The following is an 18,087-nucleotide window of genomic DNA, read 5'->3' on the forward strand; positions in this document are numbered from 1 at the left end:
TGTGTGCAAGGATTTTTATTTTTGTTAATCAAGGGGTGTGTGCAAGGATTTTAATTTTTTTAAATCAAGGGGTGTGTGCAAGGATTTTTATTTTTGTTAATCAAGGGGTGTGTGCAAGGATTTTTACTTTTGTTAATCAATGGGTGTGTGCAAGGATTTTTATTTTTGTTAATCAAAGGGTGGGTGCAAGGACTTTTATTTTTTTTAAATCAAGGGGTCTGTGCAAGGATTTTTATTAATCAAGGGGTGTATGCAAATATTTTTATTTTTTTAAATCAAGGGGTGTGTGCAAGGATTTTTATTAATCAAGGGGTGTGTGCAAGCATTTTTATTTTTTTAATCAAGGGGTGTGTGCAAGGATTTTTATTTTTGTTAATCAAGGGGTGTGTGCAAGGATTTTTTTTTTTTTTTTAATCAAGGAGTGTGTGCAAGGATTTTAAATTTTTTTAATCAATGGGTGTGTGCAACTATTTTTATTTTTGTTAATCAAGGGATGTGTGCACGCATTTTTATTTTTTTAATCAAGGGGTGTGTGCAAGGATTTTTATTAATCAAGGGGTGTGTGCAAAGATTTTTATTAATCGAGGGGTGTGTGCAAGGATTTTTATTTTTTTAATCAAGGGGTGTGTGCAAGCATTTTAATTTTTTAAATCAAGGGGTGTGTGCATTTTTATTTTTGTTAATCAAGGGGTGTGTGCAAGGATTTTTATTTTTTTTTAATCAAGGGGTGTGTGCAAGGATTTTTATTAATCAAGGGGTGTGTGCAAAGATTTTTATTAATCGAGGGGTGTGTGCAAGGATTTTTATTTTTTTAATCAAGGGGTGTGTGCAAGCATTTTAATTTTTTTAATCAAGGGGTGTGTGCATTTTTATTTTTGTTAATCAAGGGGTGTGTGCAAGGATTTTTATTTTTATTTATCAAGGGGTGTGTGCAAGGATTTTAATTTTTTTTAATCAATGGGTGTGTGCAAGGATTTTTATTTTTGTTAATCAAGGGGTGTGTGCAAGGATTTTTATTTTTTTAAATCAAGGGGTCTGTGCAAGGATTTTTATTAATCAAGGGGTGTGTGCAAGGATTTTTATTTTTTTAAATCAAGGGGTCTGTGCAAGGATTTTTATTAATCAAGGGGTGTGTGCAAGGATTTTTTTTTTAAATCAAGGGGTGTGTGCAAGGATTTTTATTAATCAAGGGGTGTGTGCAAGGATTTTTATTTTTGTTAATCAAGGGGTGTGTGCAAGGATTTTTATTTTTTTAAATCAAGGGGTCTGTGCAAGGATTTTTATTAATCAAGGGGTGTGTGCAAGGATTTTTATTTTTTTAAATCAAGGGGTGTGTGCAAGGATTTTTATTAATCAAGGGGTGTGTGCAAAGATTTTTATTTTTTTAAATCAAGGGGTGTGTGCAAGGATTTTTATTAATCAAGGGGTGTGTGCAAAGATTTTTATTTTTTTAAATCAAGGGGTGTGTGCAAGGATTTTTATTTTTGTTAATCAAGGGGTGTGTGCAAGGATTTTTATTTTTGTTAATCAAGGGGTGTGTGCAAGGATTTTTATTTGTTAAGTTCCTTTATTGTTAAGTTTTATCACATATATATGCCAAGTTTCAGGAAGTTTCGATGAAAACCGTAGGCTGTGAAACAAAAAGTCCACAAGAAGAAGATGAAGAACAACAACGTGAGTAAGACAGAGATTCTCCACGAGGATCTAAAAATTTCTTTTAAAAATCAAGGGGTGTGTGCAAGGAATGTATTTTTTTTTAAATCAAGGGGTGTGTGCAAGGATAATTTTTTTTAATCAAGGGGTGTGATGTAAGGAGGAAGATGCAAGGAGGAAAAAATTCTTAAAAAAAAAAAATCAAGGGGTGTGCAAGGAATTTAAAAAAACCCCATTTTTAATCAAGTGGTGTGTGCAAAGAAAGGTTAATTTTTTTAAATCAAGGGGTGTGAAAGGGGTGGGAGGGGCATTTTTTCAATCAAGGGGTTGTGCAAGGGATTTTTTCTTTTTGGACACAAAGGGTGTGTCCAAGATAAGAACGTTTTTTGAATTTTTAATCAAGGGGGTGTGTGCAATGAGGAAATTAAAAACATTTTCTTTTATAATCAATGGGTGCAAAGCCATCATGCCAGGGTTGTGGAGGTGGTAAAAAAAAAACCGGCCACACATGTCCAAAGATGTCCGCAGCACAGCTGACTCGTGCGCATTAAAAAGTCACATCTGTCAGTGTCAAAACGGAGCATCTCTCCATGTTATTTCGGTGTCGCGTACGCGTGACTTGGTGAGTTGGTAACGACACATTTAAACGATAAATGTGTAATTTGAAGTCCCGATGAGAACGACGGGCCTTCAGCACGGACTATTCCGAGAGGGGCTGGCTGGAGCGGAGCAGGGTCGTTGCGCAGTGGTTGGAAAAGTTGAGGAATCTGACACTGCAAGAACAAACCCAGGCCAGGAATAGCAGACGGTGTGTAATTAATTCTGTGGCCGAATTGTCAAGGTCCACAAAAAAAAAAAAACAAACAGGTGAAGGACCGAGATGTCAATGTTTGGGACACGTGAACATGAGGTCGCCTGGGGTAACGACACCCTCAGCCAGAGGTATGTGTCAAAGTAAGAATCGGCTCACTGCTGTGCGTACCACACAAAAACAAGTTGCAGAACGGCCTTCTAGAACGTTCTTCTCTATCAAAGGTACTCAACACCCATCAATTTGTGATGTCCATGTCGGCAAAAGTGACACACACGGCAGAACCATCCCTGTGGTCCCCAAAGGCTGCAGTCTTCCACACGAGGTCGCCATTCGTTTCGGAGCAGCACAGGTGTGCTTCTTCACGTGCACGGCGAAATAATCCGATCTTGAGAAGCACCTGGACACCGAGGAGATAGCAACAACAACAACAACAACAGCAAGAAGTCAACAAATGTGACAATTTATGAGCAACATGGCAATGCATGTTGGAAAAAGGTTAAATCGATATGTAACACAGTCGTTCCGCACACTCAAGAGGAAGACCGCTGCATCACCTTTCATCACCTTTCACCTGCAGTGCAATGGGAATAAAAATAAAACCTTCGTTCCGACACGCGTGTCAGGGTGAAATACCATGGCTTAAGATAAAATTGGCACAAGGGACGTACACAAAGGCCTGGTGTTGGCAAAACGGTTAAGGTGCCTGGCTGAGGATCCGAGGCTCCTGAGTTCAAGTCCCTGTTTGGTCAATGAACTAACACAAGGTAGGGTTGATTAAGCCTGTCATCCTGAGGTTGGCAAAATGAGTACCAATGCACTGGTAACAGGGGCACTGCATCAGCCCCCAGCCAATGATGCCACTCACAGCTTTGTGATGCACACGGAGGTGGAGGACACCTGCTCTCAAACCTGCATGGAACATGCAACTTACAAACAACCTGTTGTCCAAACAATGGCTCATGGTGAAGTCTGCTCTTGTATTTTGGAACCAAATAATTAAAATTGCTAAAACAACTTTATTGTGGCCAAACAACAACAATAAATGCAAAGAATCTTTGAAAGTCGCCTCCCGAACAACCCCAACCCCCCAAAGTGCAATGTTTCCAGTTGGTTTGTTTCGGAGAATCGTCAATTTATTGGAAACCCACTGTAATGGCACGGACTTACAGCCTCGACCGGTTGCACCGAAGTGACGAAACGATGTCATCTGCTCAAGGGCCGGTGCAATAACCTATCAGCAGGTGGTGTGTCTGCAACCTCAACCTCAACACACCCAAATTATCCTGGCCAAAGTAGAGGGAGGTAAGGTGTGGCGGAAACGACGCGAACGACTACGTTTGCTGCCGTACCTGCCGCAGTGCTCACACTTGAACGGCTTCGCTCCGGTGTGCCTGCGATAGTGTCGCGTGAGGTCATCGCTACGGGAGAACTGCCACTCACAGCCTTCCCACAAGCACTTGTGCGGTTTCTCACCTGCGGTGGGAGGGATGGAGAGAGAACGAGTGGATTCATGACAGCAAGTCCGCGCAATCGACCTGCGCGCGGGTGTGTGATTCCGTCACATTCCAAAGCTTAGGTTGCATTCCCGACAGCAGGCTTCGCATGAGGGCCGACAACCGGGAAAAAAAGTTTGCTGGCATTCAGGAAAAAGAAAAGGAAACAATTCCGGCATCAGGCCTCACGTCGCAAGCCCACACAAGGAACGCAAGTTCAAAGGTTAAGACGAATCAAAACGGGTCATCGACCCACTGTGCAGTAGTCATTGGATGAGCAGCTTACAACGCCGTTTCACTTATGACGTCACTGCAACTAATGTTGCATGCATCAACTTCCCTGGAGCTTTATTGAACCTCTAATCTGGAACCAGATGGCATTAACCTTCTGAAACCAGGGGCAGCACTTCCTGGTTCATTCAATTTCCCTTAAACTGATGTTTCTTATGGAATGTAGAAAGGGGATCGGAATCGGAAACCCTGAACAGACGGATACACGAGGTCAGATTAGCAAAAGGTAACGAGAAAATGACCGACAACATGCAAGCTGCGACCAACACGAAGGAACGAAGCCAGACGTCTCCTCGGTTCAAACGCACGCAGCGTGCCGGTGGCCATACCTGGGAAAGCATTTGAGGTGAGAAGTGCAGGAAGGAATTTCCTGACACTGAAAGCTCCTGCTGGCCCCAAAATGAAATACATCGACGCCATTCTGCTGTCATTGCCGGGAGATCATTCCGTCCCGACAGGACAGTGCAGAAGTGGCAAACTTACCTTCGAGCTGCCTCGTCTGGGTTCGATTCCGGACAAGAAGATAAACAGTCCGATATTTGTGCTTCGCACGCATCACGAAGTGTGCCGTCCCTCGGATGGACACGTTGAGCCCGGTTGCACACCTGCTCGTCGACGTTCGATCCCATGGTGTGTTGAATGAAGAGTAGGTGAGTTATCTAGCCGGCACCTTGAACAGATTACAAATCTCCAACCTGCAGGGTGAACTGCAGCAATGGCACAGCCACGCTCCCGAGCAACGACGGTACGAGCAGCTATGTGCTGCATACGAAGAGAGAGGGACAGGAAGAATATGAAGAAGTAGAGCCTGCAACAGGGAGGTGTCATCGCTCTCATTGAACGATAACAAAATAATTTGATAATTTTTAGATTTTTACACAAGGAAATGACAGAAACCATTGCGAGTTGAGTACCCGTACCTGTGTGTGTGCGCTGATGTGCCTTGACGTGCGAACTCCTGGTGTAGACTTTGCAGCATCCATTGAAATGACAACGATGGATGTACTTCTTGCCGTCCAGTGAGCCATCAGTTCCATTCTGTCCAAGCGTCCCATGTTTGCGGCCAAATTTCTTGATAACGGGCCGTCCCGAAGCCTCCTGCAACTTGGGCCTGGCCTCTGTCGCGGGCTCAGGAGATGAAGGCAGTGTCAAGTTCGATGCCTCGCTCAACTGCTCGATCAGTGGGGCTAAAGCTGGGTTTGGTGTGGCAGACCCACTGCTCGGTGTGACGGCTGCTGTGGCCATCAGAGCAACGGCTCCTGGCACAACTATTGGTGGAGGAGGTGGAATAGCAGCCATCGCTTCGACACCGACTCCCAAGGGTCCACTCCCCCAAGGAACACCGTCCCAAGTTGCTACCACAAGAGCCTCCAAAGGAGCCACGCACGTGACCATCCCCTGGGTCTCCAGGTCTGGGGAAACGATTCCTTGGGTCGGAGGCTGTCCCAGCCCCTCAGAGTCGACATGAGACTCCAAAATCCTCTGCAAGGCCTTGATACCCTCCTCCTTGATACCCGTTGCATCCTTGTCGCCGGGCTTCGTCTGCAGGTCTCGTTCCATTTCAAGGTAGACCTGCGGTGAAACAGGACGAAAGGTTCCATGAAGTTTCACACCGACTTGGATGATGATCCTATTTCAGTGAAAGTAGCAGTTACCAGCAGTGTGTGTGTGTGTGTGTGTGTGTGTGTGTGTGTGTGTGTGTGTGTGTGTGTGTGTGTGTGTGTGTGTGTGTGTGTGTGTGTGTGTCTGTGTGACCGCTGTTTCTGGACAACCACTGGTCCGATCTAATTGAAACTTGCCAGGTATATTTCTGGGGCCCTGAGGATGTGCCTTTTCAAGTTTTGATATTAATCGGACAATTGCCTCCCAAGTTATGGCCATTTATTTACCAAACCAATGAAAGGACACGTGGCTGCGTAGGCCGGTGCGCGGCCGGCCGACGATGACGTCACGTGCCGTGCCGGTGACGCTGGGTATCGGTGCCTCAGTTACCGTGGCGTAGACGTGGCAATGGTAAATGGCAGCGAATGTCAAGGCAAGCAAAGACAGGGAGGTAAACTTGATTTTACTTTGGATTTTAATTAACTCTGTGTGTGTAAGTATCACAGCAGGTGTTACTTCAATGAAAGCGATAATTCGTGGAATGCTGTGAACATTCCGTACGGGCACGCATCACGTCCGGATAGTGATGACTCACTGTATTGTAATAATTTCTCGATTTCTTATGCGCATTTATAGATAAACACAATGCCCCTATCCAGTCGTTGTTTACGAGAGCGAAGGAACGGCCTGTGTGGTTGTTTCTGGCTCACGGTTTGAAATTTTTTTTTCTTTTTAATTTTGCACGTACGGGCAAACACGTACTAGTATGATACAAAGCACCATCTTTCAATAATTTATTTATCCTAAGTTATATTGGATCAGGCATTGCACCGGCAGTGGGATGTGCTTTCCCCAGTGCCCGATATATATATATATATATATATATATATATATATATATATATATATATATATATATATATATATATATATATATATATATATATATATATATATATTGTTACGGCTGTGGAAATTCGCAAACCACCATAAAGGGTCCTTAGATCAGTTATGACGCTAAGCTTATGTGCAAATAGTTCCCCACCGTTGTTTAAAGGGTCTTCTTCGTGTTCACTGGGTTGCGACTCTTTGAGAGAGCCGTTTATCTTTTTCAATTGTTATTTTGAACAAACCTCTACAAAAGCAACACGCCACGTTGAAAACCGTCAAACGAAAAAGGGAACCAAAAGAGTTCCAATGGGCACGTGGATTTTTCCCGCTTGTTTCTCCGAGGAGTGTGACGGAGGCAGGGGAGGGCTCTGGGATCAGCTCGCCGCCGATTGGTGGATGAACAGCGTGAGGCGGTCGGGGTGAGGGAACGCCCCTTTTTGGGAAGCTTCCAGAAGGGAGGTGGAGCCAGAAGCAGGGTGGGGCGAAGGGCGGAGCCTCAGATTATAAAAGGGCGGACGCGCACGAGACTCGCTCTCTCTCTCTCTGGTCCATGAGCTCTCGCCCTGTGGGCCATCATCCGCTCTCTCTCTCTCTCTGGACCATGAGCTCTCGCCCTGTGGGCCATCATCCGCTCTCTCTCTCTGGTCCATGAGCTCTCGCCCTGTGGTCCATCATCCGTTCTCTCTCTGGTCCTGAAGCCCCTTCTGCCCTTCAGTCCTTTCTTGTTCGGTCATGGGTCGTGAAAGCACCAGCAGCAACGCCACAGAGAGCTCGCTGACCACGCCAGGGGCCCGAGGTCAGGTGCGGCTACGCAAGGCCGTGGGGAGTCGACGTCGCGACCTTCGCACCATCGCGCCACGAGGGCGCGGCTACGCAAGGCCGTGGGGAGTCGACGTCGCGACCTGCCCACTGTCACGCCACGAGGGCGCGGGTAAGACATTTCGGTCTCACGGGACCCGTTCGGTCCTCCAGGTCCCGTGCCATAAAGGTTTACGAACCCCGTCTACCTCCTTGTCTGTGAGGGTGGCCATTTCTTTGTTTTTGTATGCATGCTGTGGCGCCGTGTCCTGCCAAATAGAAACTGTGTAAGTGACTGTCCTTGTAAATAATCATCGTAGTCGGTGGTATTGCTTTTGCCTTCTATTTGTCGCTTGTACATTGCATGACTGTACACGTGTTGTTGTCAATAAATGCCCTTGTGTGAAATGTATCCCGTTCGTCGTCTTTTTCCCTTTTGAAAGTGCCATCTTGAATCGCGGAATAAATTAGTAGAGAGTTTTGAACGCCCGGAAAACAGAATCACATCCGTTGAGGTCGGCGATAACACCGCTCGGTTCGCACTGTAGCACGGAACGGACCGCTTAAGCAGTTCGTGTCCGAGGCCGACCTGAGGCGAGGTACGATCGCCCGGTCGACCACTCGCGCAGGTACTTAGGTAGGTCGAATTTGGCGAGCAACCCTATCCTGCGCGGGTGGGCAATTGGCACGATCGTGGTGAGGTTAAACCCCCACCCGTGACTGGCTCCTGGCGGTAGTTCCAGAAGGGTCACGACTGAATTGTCCGTCCGGTGGGCGACGCGGTTGCGATTGGAGTTACGCGATCACTCGCACACCAGGCGGGCCAGAATTCGTAACAATATATATATATATATATATATATATATATATATATATATATATATATATATATATATATATATATATATATATATATATTGTTGTGGTTACCAAATTCGCAAACCACCATTCAGGTCCCTTAGGTGAGGTATCTCGGTAAGTATATGTGTAGTTAGGCCCAAACCCGTTGTCTAGTGGGAATACATGTCATTTATGCGGGCTGCGACTCTTCAGGATAGCCGTTTTTCTTTTACTATCTTTATTTTGGACCAACCGCCATTGTTACCACCACCAACCACAACATCAACCACCCACCGCGGCGCCGCTTCACGTCACACCTCGCAACCGTCGCATCGCCACCGTTCTTGCGCCGCTTGTGGGTACCGGTGTTGGACTCGTGCAGGGCGCGCGCCGAACAGCGTGTACAAAACCACGGATTTTCCGCTTCAAAAACGGATCAAAAACGACACACGCCCACTTTTGTTCCGTCCAATCGGTGAGCGAGGGGCGATTTGGCCCCGCCTCCAGGGCGTTGGAGGGCGATCGCTATATGCAAATTTATGGATCAAAATGCATTCACGCCCACTTTTTCTCGGGCCAATGGGGAGCGAGGTGAAAGGTCGAAGGCAGGGGGTCAAAGATGAGAGAGCGAAGCCACGGGGCTTGTATAAGCGACCGCGTTCGTCAGTCAAGTTAATAGGGAGTTAAGACTTCGCAGTCGGTGGAGTTGGGAAGAAGAAGCAAGAAGGAGTTTGTCGTCGTCGTGTGCGTTGGAGTCGGAGCGAAGGGGACGGAGCTGTAGAGAGGCGGCGAGGGCAGACGAGGGGGTGCTCGCGTCGTGCCGGGAGCTGCACACCAGGGAGGCCGACGGCGCGACCTGGCCGAGGTGGACACGCTCGTCGCGGGACTCGAACCACAGAGTAGAAATCCTCCTTTCCCCCGAGCATCAGCAACCCCCTCCTGTTTCCCCCCCGCGCTGAGATAGTGCGACCAAGGGGGCCCCTTTCCCACCCCCTACCAGACACTGTCCGCGAGGCCCGCGGAGTTGAGGCACCATCGCCGCTCCGCGTCTCATCACCAGACGGGTAGGCCCGACCCGGTCTCGGCCTCAGGCCCGCCTCATCCTTGAGGGTTCTCTTTTCTTTTGTTTTTGGGAATGTGTGTTGTCGGCGCCGTCTGTGAAGTAAAATTGTATAAGTGTTGCCGTGTGCTCGCGTAGTCGGTATTAGCTCTGCATTGTGTTTCTTTTCCTTCTATGTACTTTTGGTGGAATTGCATTGTGTTTCTCTTCTTTTCTATGTGCTTTTGGTGGAATTGTATATGTGCGCTTTCCGTTCATCGCGAATAAATGTGTTTTGTGTTGAACTGTTTCCCGCTTCGCTTCGTCATTTCTTTCATTGAATCCTCATCTTGCTTCACGTAAAGGGTTGGTAGTGGGCTGAATACGCCCGATAATTAATCGAACCGTCGAGGCCGACGATAACACCGCTCGGTTATCCCGATAGTACGGAACGGGTCGCTTAAGTGGCCCGTGTCCGAAGTCGACCTGCGGCGAGGTGCGATCGCCCGGTCTACCCTCCGTGTGGGTACTTAGGTAGGTCGAATTTGGCGAGCAACCCTATCCCACGCGGGGGCTGATTGGCTCGATCGCGGTGAGACCGAAAGGTCCACCCGTGACTGGTTCCCGGCGTTAGTCCGAGAGGGTCACGACTGGATTGTCCGTCCGATGGGCGACGTGCCGCGATTCGAGTTACGTGGCCGTCAGCACGCCGGCGGGCGCGAATCCGTAACAATATATATATATATATATATATATATATATATATATACATATATATATATATATATATATATATATATATATATATATATATATATATATATATATGTACATGTATAGACTCACACTTGCAGGGCTACTCGGCGTTGCCCAGTATATTTTATTTTGTGGGTAAGGGCCGATTAGCCTGCTTCTGGGGACAATTGCTTCGTCATCCAATCCGATGATGCTGCCCTTTGGTGCAGTGCCACACCAGAGGGTGCTGCATCAGAAAGCAAGCCTTCTTTTGCAGGAAATTGTTGTCCCATCCAAAAATATGGCCCATGGCCCGTTCCAGACAAAAATCATCACAAAAATAATTGTCCGACCGACACTGGTCACATGAACCCAAACCCCCCAGTACAAGTCCATCGCGTCACCTCATTTGGAAGCTTGGTTCGACTCGAACCATGACACAGCACTCAGGAGGCGAAGGAAGTGTTACTGTACCGGGATAAACTCAGTCACGTACAGTAACGACGTCGAAGTGTGTGCAAGCAGGTTAGACAGCCGGCTTTAAGAGGAAAATACCCATCAGAAGGTCTTGACCCACACAGTGAAGTGGAATGGGTGCTTGTGGAAGAGGAGGTTCCGAGACTGGGGGACATGGGGTTCGAGTACACTGGGGTATGTTCACAAACATTGTTGGGACCACCGAGCTCAGTATGTGATGGGGGTGATGGATGTTTATATCACCACGAGATGATACAACCACCTGTTTGTGTAACCATGGTTACCTCAATCCGTGAAACGTCAGCACAAGGAACACGACAGGTCCATCCGACACTGTTTGCTCGAAGAAGGCCCCAGAAATCAACCACAGCCCCCACAACAACTTCCCTCTCCCAAAATGCTGTGATCCATCACGTGATCAGAGGACCACCACTTCCACAACGCCAGAAATCCAGAACGCGAGCCGCAGGTCGAACGTCCTCACCCGACATGCTCACCCGTTGCCAAGTCTCTTCCAGGGAAAGCATTTCCGAGAAATACTCGATCTCAGCCTCCGTCAGCGACTCCTGGAAGAAGCTGAAACTGGGAACCACGTCCATGACGGCCTCCTTTCTGCTGCCGAGCGTCGATTGGCTGACGTTTGAAAGCCGTGCACCCTCGGCCAATCGGGAGGGGAGCTGTGAAACATTTGATCCTCATTGGTTTTTTTCAAAGGACGCAATGACACGCCCACTACCCCATCCCAACCAATAGCGGCGCAAAGGAGCGACGCGTTCCGATTGGTGGACAAACAGAGCATGGCGACGCTTCCGCTTCGGAGGAGAGGGCGAAGTCTCCGCCCACTTTCTTCCGCTCCGCCCAATCACGTTCTCCTGCAAGAGATGAGGCTGCCAATGGACCCGGGGTGTACATGGAAACGTTCTACTCAGTTAGGATGGCTACCTCCACCTTGCCGATGCCATCGTGAGCAGGTTTATCCAGGATATCACATTCCGTCTGGTTCACAATGTCAATAAAAACACTTTCGGTCAAACATTATGGAGATGAGGAAACCAGTACATTTTTGAGAAGCTGATGGCATTCGGAATATGAAAATCAATGTTTACATTTGCGCAGATGCCTGCACAGCCGCCATTTTGGATTTTAAAAATGGCCGCCATAAAATAAGAATGTACGAACATCTCAGCTTGTAATTGACGTGGAAACTTCATTCGAAATGCTAATCCGATGTTTCCAGGCCCAAGGAATCCAATGTGTAATATTCACTGACCGAAAGATTCCAGTTGTTTCTTCAACTTTCATCCAGACGCAACATGGCGCCTTCCCTCCCTCGCTCTCCTGGACAAGTGGCACACATTATGCAGTTGGGGGGGAGGGGGAGTAGACTGTGTCGTCATTAGGTAGACTGCCTTCTGACACAAAGGGATTATTCTTCCTGACGTACACATCCCACACCAAGGTATCACTGACCACGATTCACAAATCCGGTCGATTAGGGGGTTTAACACGTCAGCCAAAATTGTGTGGTGCGAAAAGCTTCAGGTGAAGTCGCGGTTATTGTGGGATGTGCTGAAGTGGTGAAAGCCCAATCCACTCCTCTGGTTGGGGAAGACCCAGGCTCCAAGCTTGTACCTACTGGGAACGATTCAAAGTCAGGGACAACAACAGGAGCAGGGTCTGCTGTTTTTAGCAGATGACGCCTGTTTCGACGCAAAACACTACCTGTTGCTGACCGGATGATGTCCATCGTAACAGCACTTTAGTTTTTCCTGCAGTTTTAATAGTTCTGTTCTGACACCCTGTTTTTAATTTTTTTTCTGTTTTTAATCACTTTAGGTTGAAACAGATGCGCAGCTGTAGGTAATCTCGAATTTTGCCTTCCGCTGTTCAGAATCTGAGCAGGAGTATTTCAGGACAGTGATTGGAGTGTTACGGTACTCCGACAACGCAACATACGGATTGTCTGCTTTCTTCCACAACTGCTGCATGGTCCCAATGGTCCTTTCACTCATGACGTTAGACCGAGGGTATCGGGGACTCGAAGTCACAATTCCAAATCTCCACGCTTTGGCGAACTGTTGTAGCTCCCAACCAGCAAACGGCATGTTATCCGCTCTCAATTCCTCTGGAATACCACTTCGCGTGAACAGAGATTTTAAGTTTGTGACGACAGTACTGCCAGCTTTATCTTTCAGCAGACGAATTTCGGGAAATTTGGAAAAATAATCCACAACACAAAGGTCATTTTGGCCCCGAAATTCAAACAGATCTGCTCCTACGATATTGAGCACATTTACTACAACGGGCCACAGTCTTCAATGTCCTTTGAGATTCCAGGCCAGTAAACTATTTCTCGTGTCCGTGCCTTGGTCCTGTCTATTCCAAGGTGACTCTCATGGAGCTTCGTGAGGACTTCCATTCTCATTGTGGCCAGAATGATGAGTTTGTCACCCAGGAACAATAGTCCCTCAGTCTCATGAATTTGATCCCTCATGGTCCAGTAATGTCGAACTACCTCGGGAACATGTCGTTTTGAGGTGGGCCAACCGTATTTTGCAAGTCTCTGAAGCTCCACAAGACGGTCATCCTCTGATGTGCAATGCTGCATTTCCAATAACTTTCCTTTTGTGTTGGGAAGAGTTTTGATGAAATATTATGTACCATGACTTTCATGTCCACCACAAGGCCCTTGTCAATGGAATTATCCTGAATGTAGGGACGTGATAATGCATCAGAAATATGTATTTGAGGGACTGGTTTGTAGACAATGTTGACGGAGTACTTGAACAGTCTGAGAAGCATTCTCTGGAGTCGGGGTGAAGCTTTGCTGAGATTCTTCTTACTGATCATCTCAAGTGGCTTATGGTCTGATTCAACGACCACAGCTTCACCATACACGGACTGATTGAATTTTTTACGTGCGAACACAATCGCCAAAAGTTCCTTTTCATAATTTGAGCATAATTTTGTTCTACTTCAGTTCGTGCCCTGGAAGCGTAAGCTACTGGGTGACCTTCTTGCATGAGGCAAGCACCCAGGCCCACTTTTGAAGCATCGGCTTGAATCATAACGGCAGACTGGACATCGAAGAACTTCAATGTGGGTGCGTCGATCAAAGCTTGTTTCACATCTTGATGTGCATCGTCCTGCTCCTTGCACCGATGCCACTCAATGTCTTTCTTCAGTATTAGTCTTAGTGGGGCAGTACGCCCAGATAGGTTGGCCATACATTGACCCAAATAACTCACCATTCCGAAGAATCGTTGCAAGTCTTGCTTGTTCTCAGGCTGAGGGTATTCGGTAATTGCTCTCACTTTTTCTGGGTCTGGCTTTAGGCCCTCAGCAGACACCACATTTCCCACATAGTTCACCTCACTCACGCGAAATTGAAACTTATTTATGTTCAACTTACCATAGTTCTTTCTAGCACTTGCTCCAGAATGCGATCGTGGTCAGCGATATCTTTTGCTGCAATTATCAGGTCATCAAAAAACACTTCAACTCCATCTATGTCACCAAACAATTGGTCATTTTTCTTCTGAAAGATTTCCGGGGCAGAGCAGATCCCAAAAGGACACCGATGGCGTGTTAAATGTGCACAACAATGAACTTTCATCGTCCAACTTGATCTGCCAAAAGCTATCTTTCTCATCGAAAATGGAAAATACACATTTACCACTTAGTCTGGAAGCCATGTCCTCCACTGGAGGATGGAGAACATGATGTACAAATATCCAAATATCAATAACAGCATGGATCGCCTTATCATCAGCTGCGATTCTCATCTTATCAACACCAAGCGATCTCGGATCATAACATCTGGAGGTTCTTTGTACTCATGAGTTCTGTAGTGTTATGTGTTCACGTTTGACTGCTTTGTTCAAGTCTTTCGGATCTAAACAGAGACCCAGGGAACCATTCTTCTTTTCAACAATCACCAGACTGTTAACCCAGTCTGTAGGTTTATCCACCTTGGATACAACTCCCTCATTCTCCAGATTATTCAAGGTGTGTTTGAGTTTGTGATGCAGGCTGAGTGGTACTCTTCTTGGCGGGTGTATTACTGGAGGAGCACCGGCTTTCAATTCAATATGGTACTCACCCGGCATTTCTCCGAGCCCCTCAAAGACTTCATGAAATTCCTGCAACCATTAATCCTTGTCCAGACACGTCTCGGTCACAGTGTGAATTGTCCGAACAAGATCCAACTGTGTGCACGCCTTGAATCCAATAATGGGTGGAGATGACACATTTGCGACGTAAAACTCCAAGCTGTGTATGACGTCATCAATTGAGCAATCAAGTCGGACCTTGCCTTCCAATGACTCCTCGTGATTGCCATAGGAGGACAACACCACATTTGTTTGTTGTCGGTTCTTCTGCACCAGAAGTTGTCGAAAAATACTCCGAGGCAGCACGTTGGCCTCTGCACCAGTATCGACCTTGAAATTGATGACCATGCCATAAACGTTGAGCTTGGTAAGCCAAGCTTTCTCATAGGAGTGAACATTCACAGTCAGCTGACCAATGAGCAGTTCCCTTGAATCAGAGCCATCACTGTGGACACCTCCTTCGGCTCCTTGACATGTGACTGTCCGGAACGTGTGTATTTTCTTCTTACGGTGTTTACACATTTTGGAGAAATGATTTTCGCCACCGCATTTATCTAACAAGTTTGACCAAATGCCTCGGACCATGTTTACGGCCACACTTTGTACAGTTATACAGCTGTGACACAATTTCCTGGCGAACTTTTCTTTCTCCGATCAGAAACAGCATGGATCACCTCATCATCAGCTGCGATTCTCATCTTACCAACACCAAGTGATCTCGGATCATAACATCTGGAGGTTCTTTGTACTCATGAGATTTTGTTTTATCATTTTATTCAAGTCCGTGACAAACTGATCAATCGCTTCCCCCTCGTCCTGCGAGCGCTTCCAGAATTTGAACCTTTCGAACAAGCTGTTTTTCCGGGGATTGCAGTAGTGTACAAACTTCTTCAGGATATCTTCGAGTCTGTTGTTGTCCTCTCCGTCACCAAAATCAAAGGTGTTAAAAACACTTCCAATCCGTCCTCCCCAACACAATGGAGGAGAATCGCCACTTGGACATCTTCCGTCTTGCTGTCGGACCCCTTGGCCACCAAGTACAACTTAAATCGTTGTTCCCAGCATTTCCAGTTTTCCGCGATATTCCCTTCAACACACAGGGTATCCGGAGGTTTAAATTACTTCATTCTGGATAATTCACCACTGCCACCATGTCATATTCACCGACTCAAAGATTCCAGTTGTTTCTTCAACTTTAATCCAAACCCAACATGGGCCTTCCACCCCGCGCCCCCACCCGCGCTCTCCTCCTGTACAAGTCCACGCATTATATAGTTGGGGGGTTGATGTCGACTCTCAAAGTGGAACCAAACAATTTATTTCCACATCAATTCGATATGTCACAGAATACACCTCAAAGGTGTTATGAAGTACATCGTGGCTATTTTTAACACTTATAAACCAAGTAGTTAATTAATGAGGATCTCTCCACATTGTAGGTTTCTATTTAATGTTAAGATATGTTCACAACAAAGCTGTTGATTGAAAAAGAAAGTCAAGATTTTGGCTATTGTGGGATATTGTGTGTGTGTTCCTGTTGTGGGATATCTATCTATAATTCCAGCAATGTGTGTGTGTGTGTCTCTCTGTGTGTGTGTCTGTGACCGCTGTTTCTCAACAACCACTGGTCCGATCTAATTGAAACTTGCCAGGTATATTGCTGGGGCCCTGTGGATGTGCCTTTTCAAGGTTTGATATTAATCGGACAAGTGCTTCCAAAGTTATGGCCACTTATTTACCAACCATTGACAGGACACGTTGCTGCGTTGGTGTGGCCAATGGGGAAGAGATTCTCAGCCGCGTTCCCCATTACGGGTCACAACGTATGGACTTCCGGATAGTGTATTGTAATAACTTCTCGATTTCTTATGCGCATTTATAGATGAACACAATGCCCCAATCCAGTCGTCGTGTACGAGAGCGAAGGAATGGACTGTGTGTTTGTTTGAAAGTGTTTTTGTTTTGTTTGTTTTTTTGCACGTACGTTTTTTCTCTCTCTCTTCTCTTCTCTTTGTGTTTTTCCTTGCGATGACATTGCGAAAGGCAAAATACGTTGGCGCTAATTGAATAATTGGCCATTAAAACTAAATTGCGAATAATCGTAGGCGACACAGTGTTAGAAGATGAAGCAGGAGCCAGCTGAGGAGGAGAAGGCTGAATGTTGGGCACAGCGTCACGCTTCAGTCTCACTTGAGCAGTTGTTTTGAAACCGAACTCACTCATTGCGTTGCCTTCGTCATCCTCGGCTGTGAAATGGTCACCACAAATGACAAGTCTCTCCAAAACGTCCTCTTTACACGTTTTCTTTTGGGGAAAATTCACCCGTTTTGTTTGTACAAATCTTCTTCACTGCCGGCGAATGTTTGATTCCTTCGGGAATCGGTGGGAGCGATTACCCGTTTTCCAGCCATTTTTGCAAAACACACGTATGAGGCATGATGTACAAATATCCAAATAACTTTGTTCTACAATAATTCAAAATAAAAAAGGATAATATAGACAGTTGCAAGCTCAAAAAAAGCGAAAGAACGGCCCGCTCAACTGGACACTTCTTCAATTAAAGAGTGAGCTTCCGCTTTGTTTTGGAGAACGTGACGTCACCATCCATATATGCGCACACGGCTGTTTTTTTCAACAGCCTCGAGAAATAACAACTTCGGAGTTAAATTTCATTAATCTTCCCAATAGTTAGGCAACCACAATAGTTTGCATCGAACTATTTGATGCACACGACATATAATCATGTTGATAAATTTTCAGAACATGTTTGGTGACCCACAACCTGCTCTTTAAAACACGTTGTGATGGTAATCCAAAAGAGGATTGTGACGTCAGATTGTGGAATTGTCATGCGGTGTCATTCCTCCCTTGCTTGGTTGTTGTTGTTTTTTGAGATTTCATCCCTCCATGTTTTTACATTTTGTTGTTGTATTTACATCCTGAAAGGACGATGGTGATGGTTCGCCGTCTGGAATGGCTCTCACTTCCGCCATGGCTGATTTGATTTGTCCCGCCAATAAAAGGGCTTTCCGCGCAGTGCAAGCTCGGCTTCCAACAGCAAACGTTCACATTAGCGAGCTGTTCGGGGTTTTTTTTCCACGAGCTGATCTCGAATCATTTCATCGGAGAGATCTCTCTCTGAACTCGCAATCTCACGTAAAGCAGCAACGAACTGCGGAGTCCATTCACCCGGCCTTTGTGCTTGCTGACGAAACTTATTTCGTTCGAAAACAATGTTCACTGTTGGTCTATAAAAGGGTGTTAATGCGGCGAGAGGAGCAGCGTGCGTGTCCTCAGCAACTGGGAGAGTATAGAATAAACGCTGCCCTTCTGCTCCTCGGCG

At 46.4% G+C, this 18,087-nt stretch overlaps 1 protein-coding gene across 1 annotated transcript in view; it reads right to left on the reverse strand.

Annotated features, from left to right (window-relative positions):
* Positions 1-2,009: 2,009 nt before the first annotated feature.
* Positions 2,010-18,087, reverse strand: part of LOC147007922 (uncharacterized) — a 197,282-nt gene continuing 181,204 nt past the window's right edge. Inside the window, exons 25-26 of the mRNA XM_085865988.1 lie at positions 3,817-3,940; positions 2,010-2,864 (exon numbers count right to left, since the gene is read on the reverse strand). Coding sequence (XP_085722114.1) covers positions 2,693-2,864; positions 3,817-3,940 — 296 coding nt within the window. The 3' untranslated portion in view covers positions 2,010-2,692. The remainder of the gene's footprint in view (positions 2,865-3,816; positions 3,941-18,087) is intronic.

The sequence above is a fragment of the Eptatretus burgeri genome, chromosome 23 (assembly GCF_056783735.1).
Source record: "Eptatretus burgeri isolate ZD-2024b chromosome 23, Ebu_testis_v1, whole genome shotgun sequence".
In the NCBI taxonomy this organism is placed as follows: Eukaryota; Metazoa; Chordata; class Myxini; order Myxiniformes; family Myxinidae; genus Eptatretus; species Eptatretus burgeri.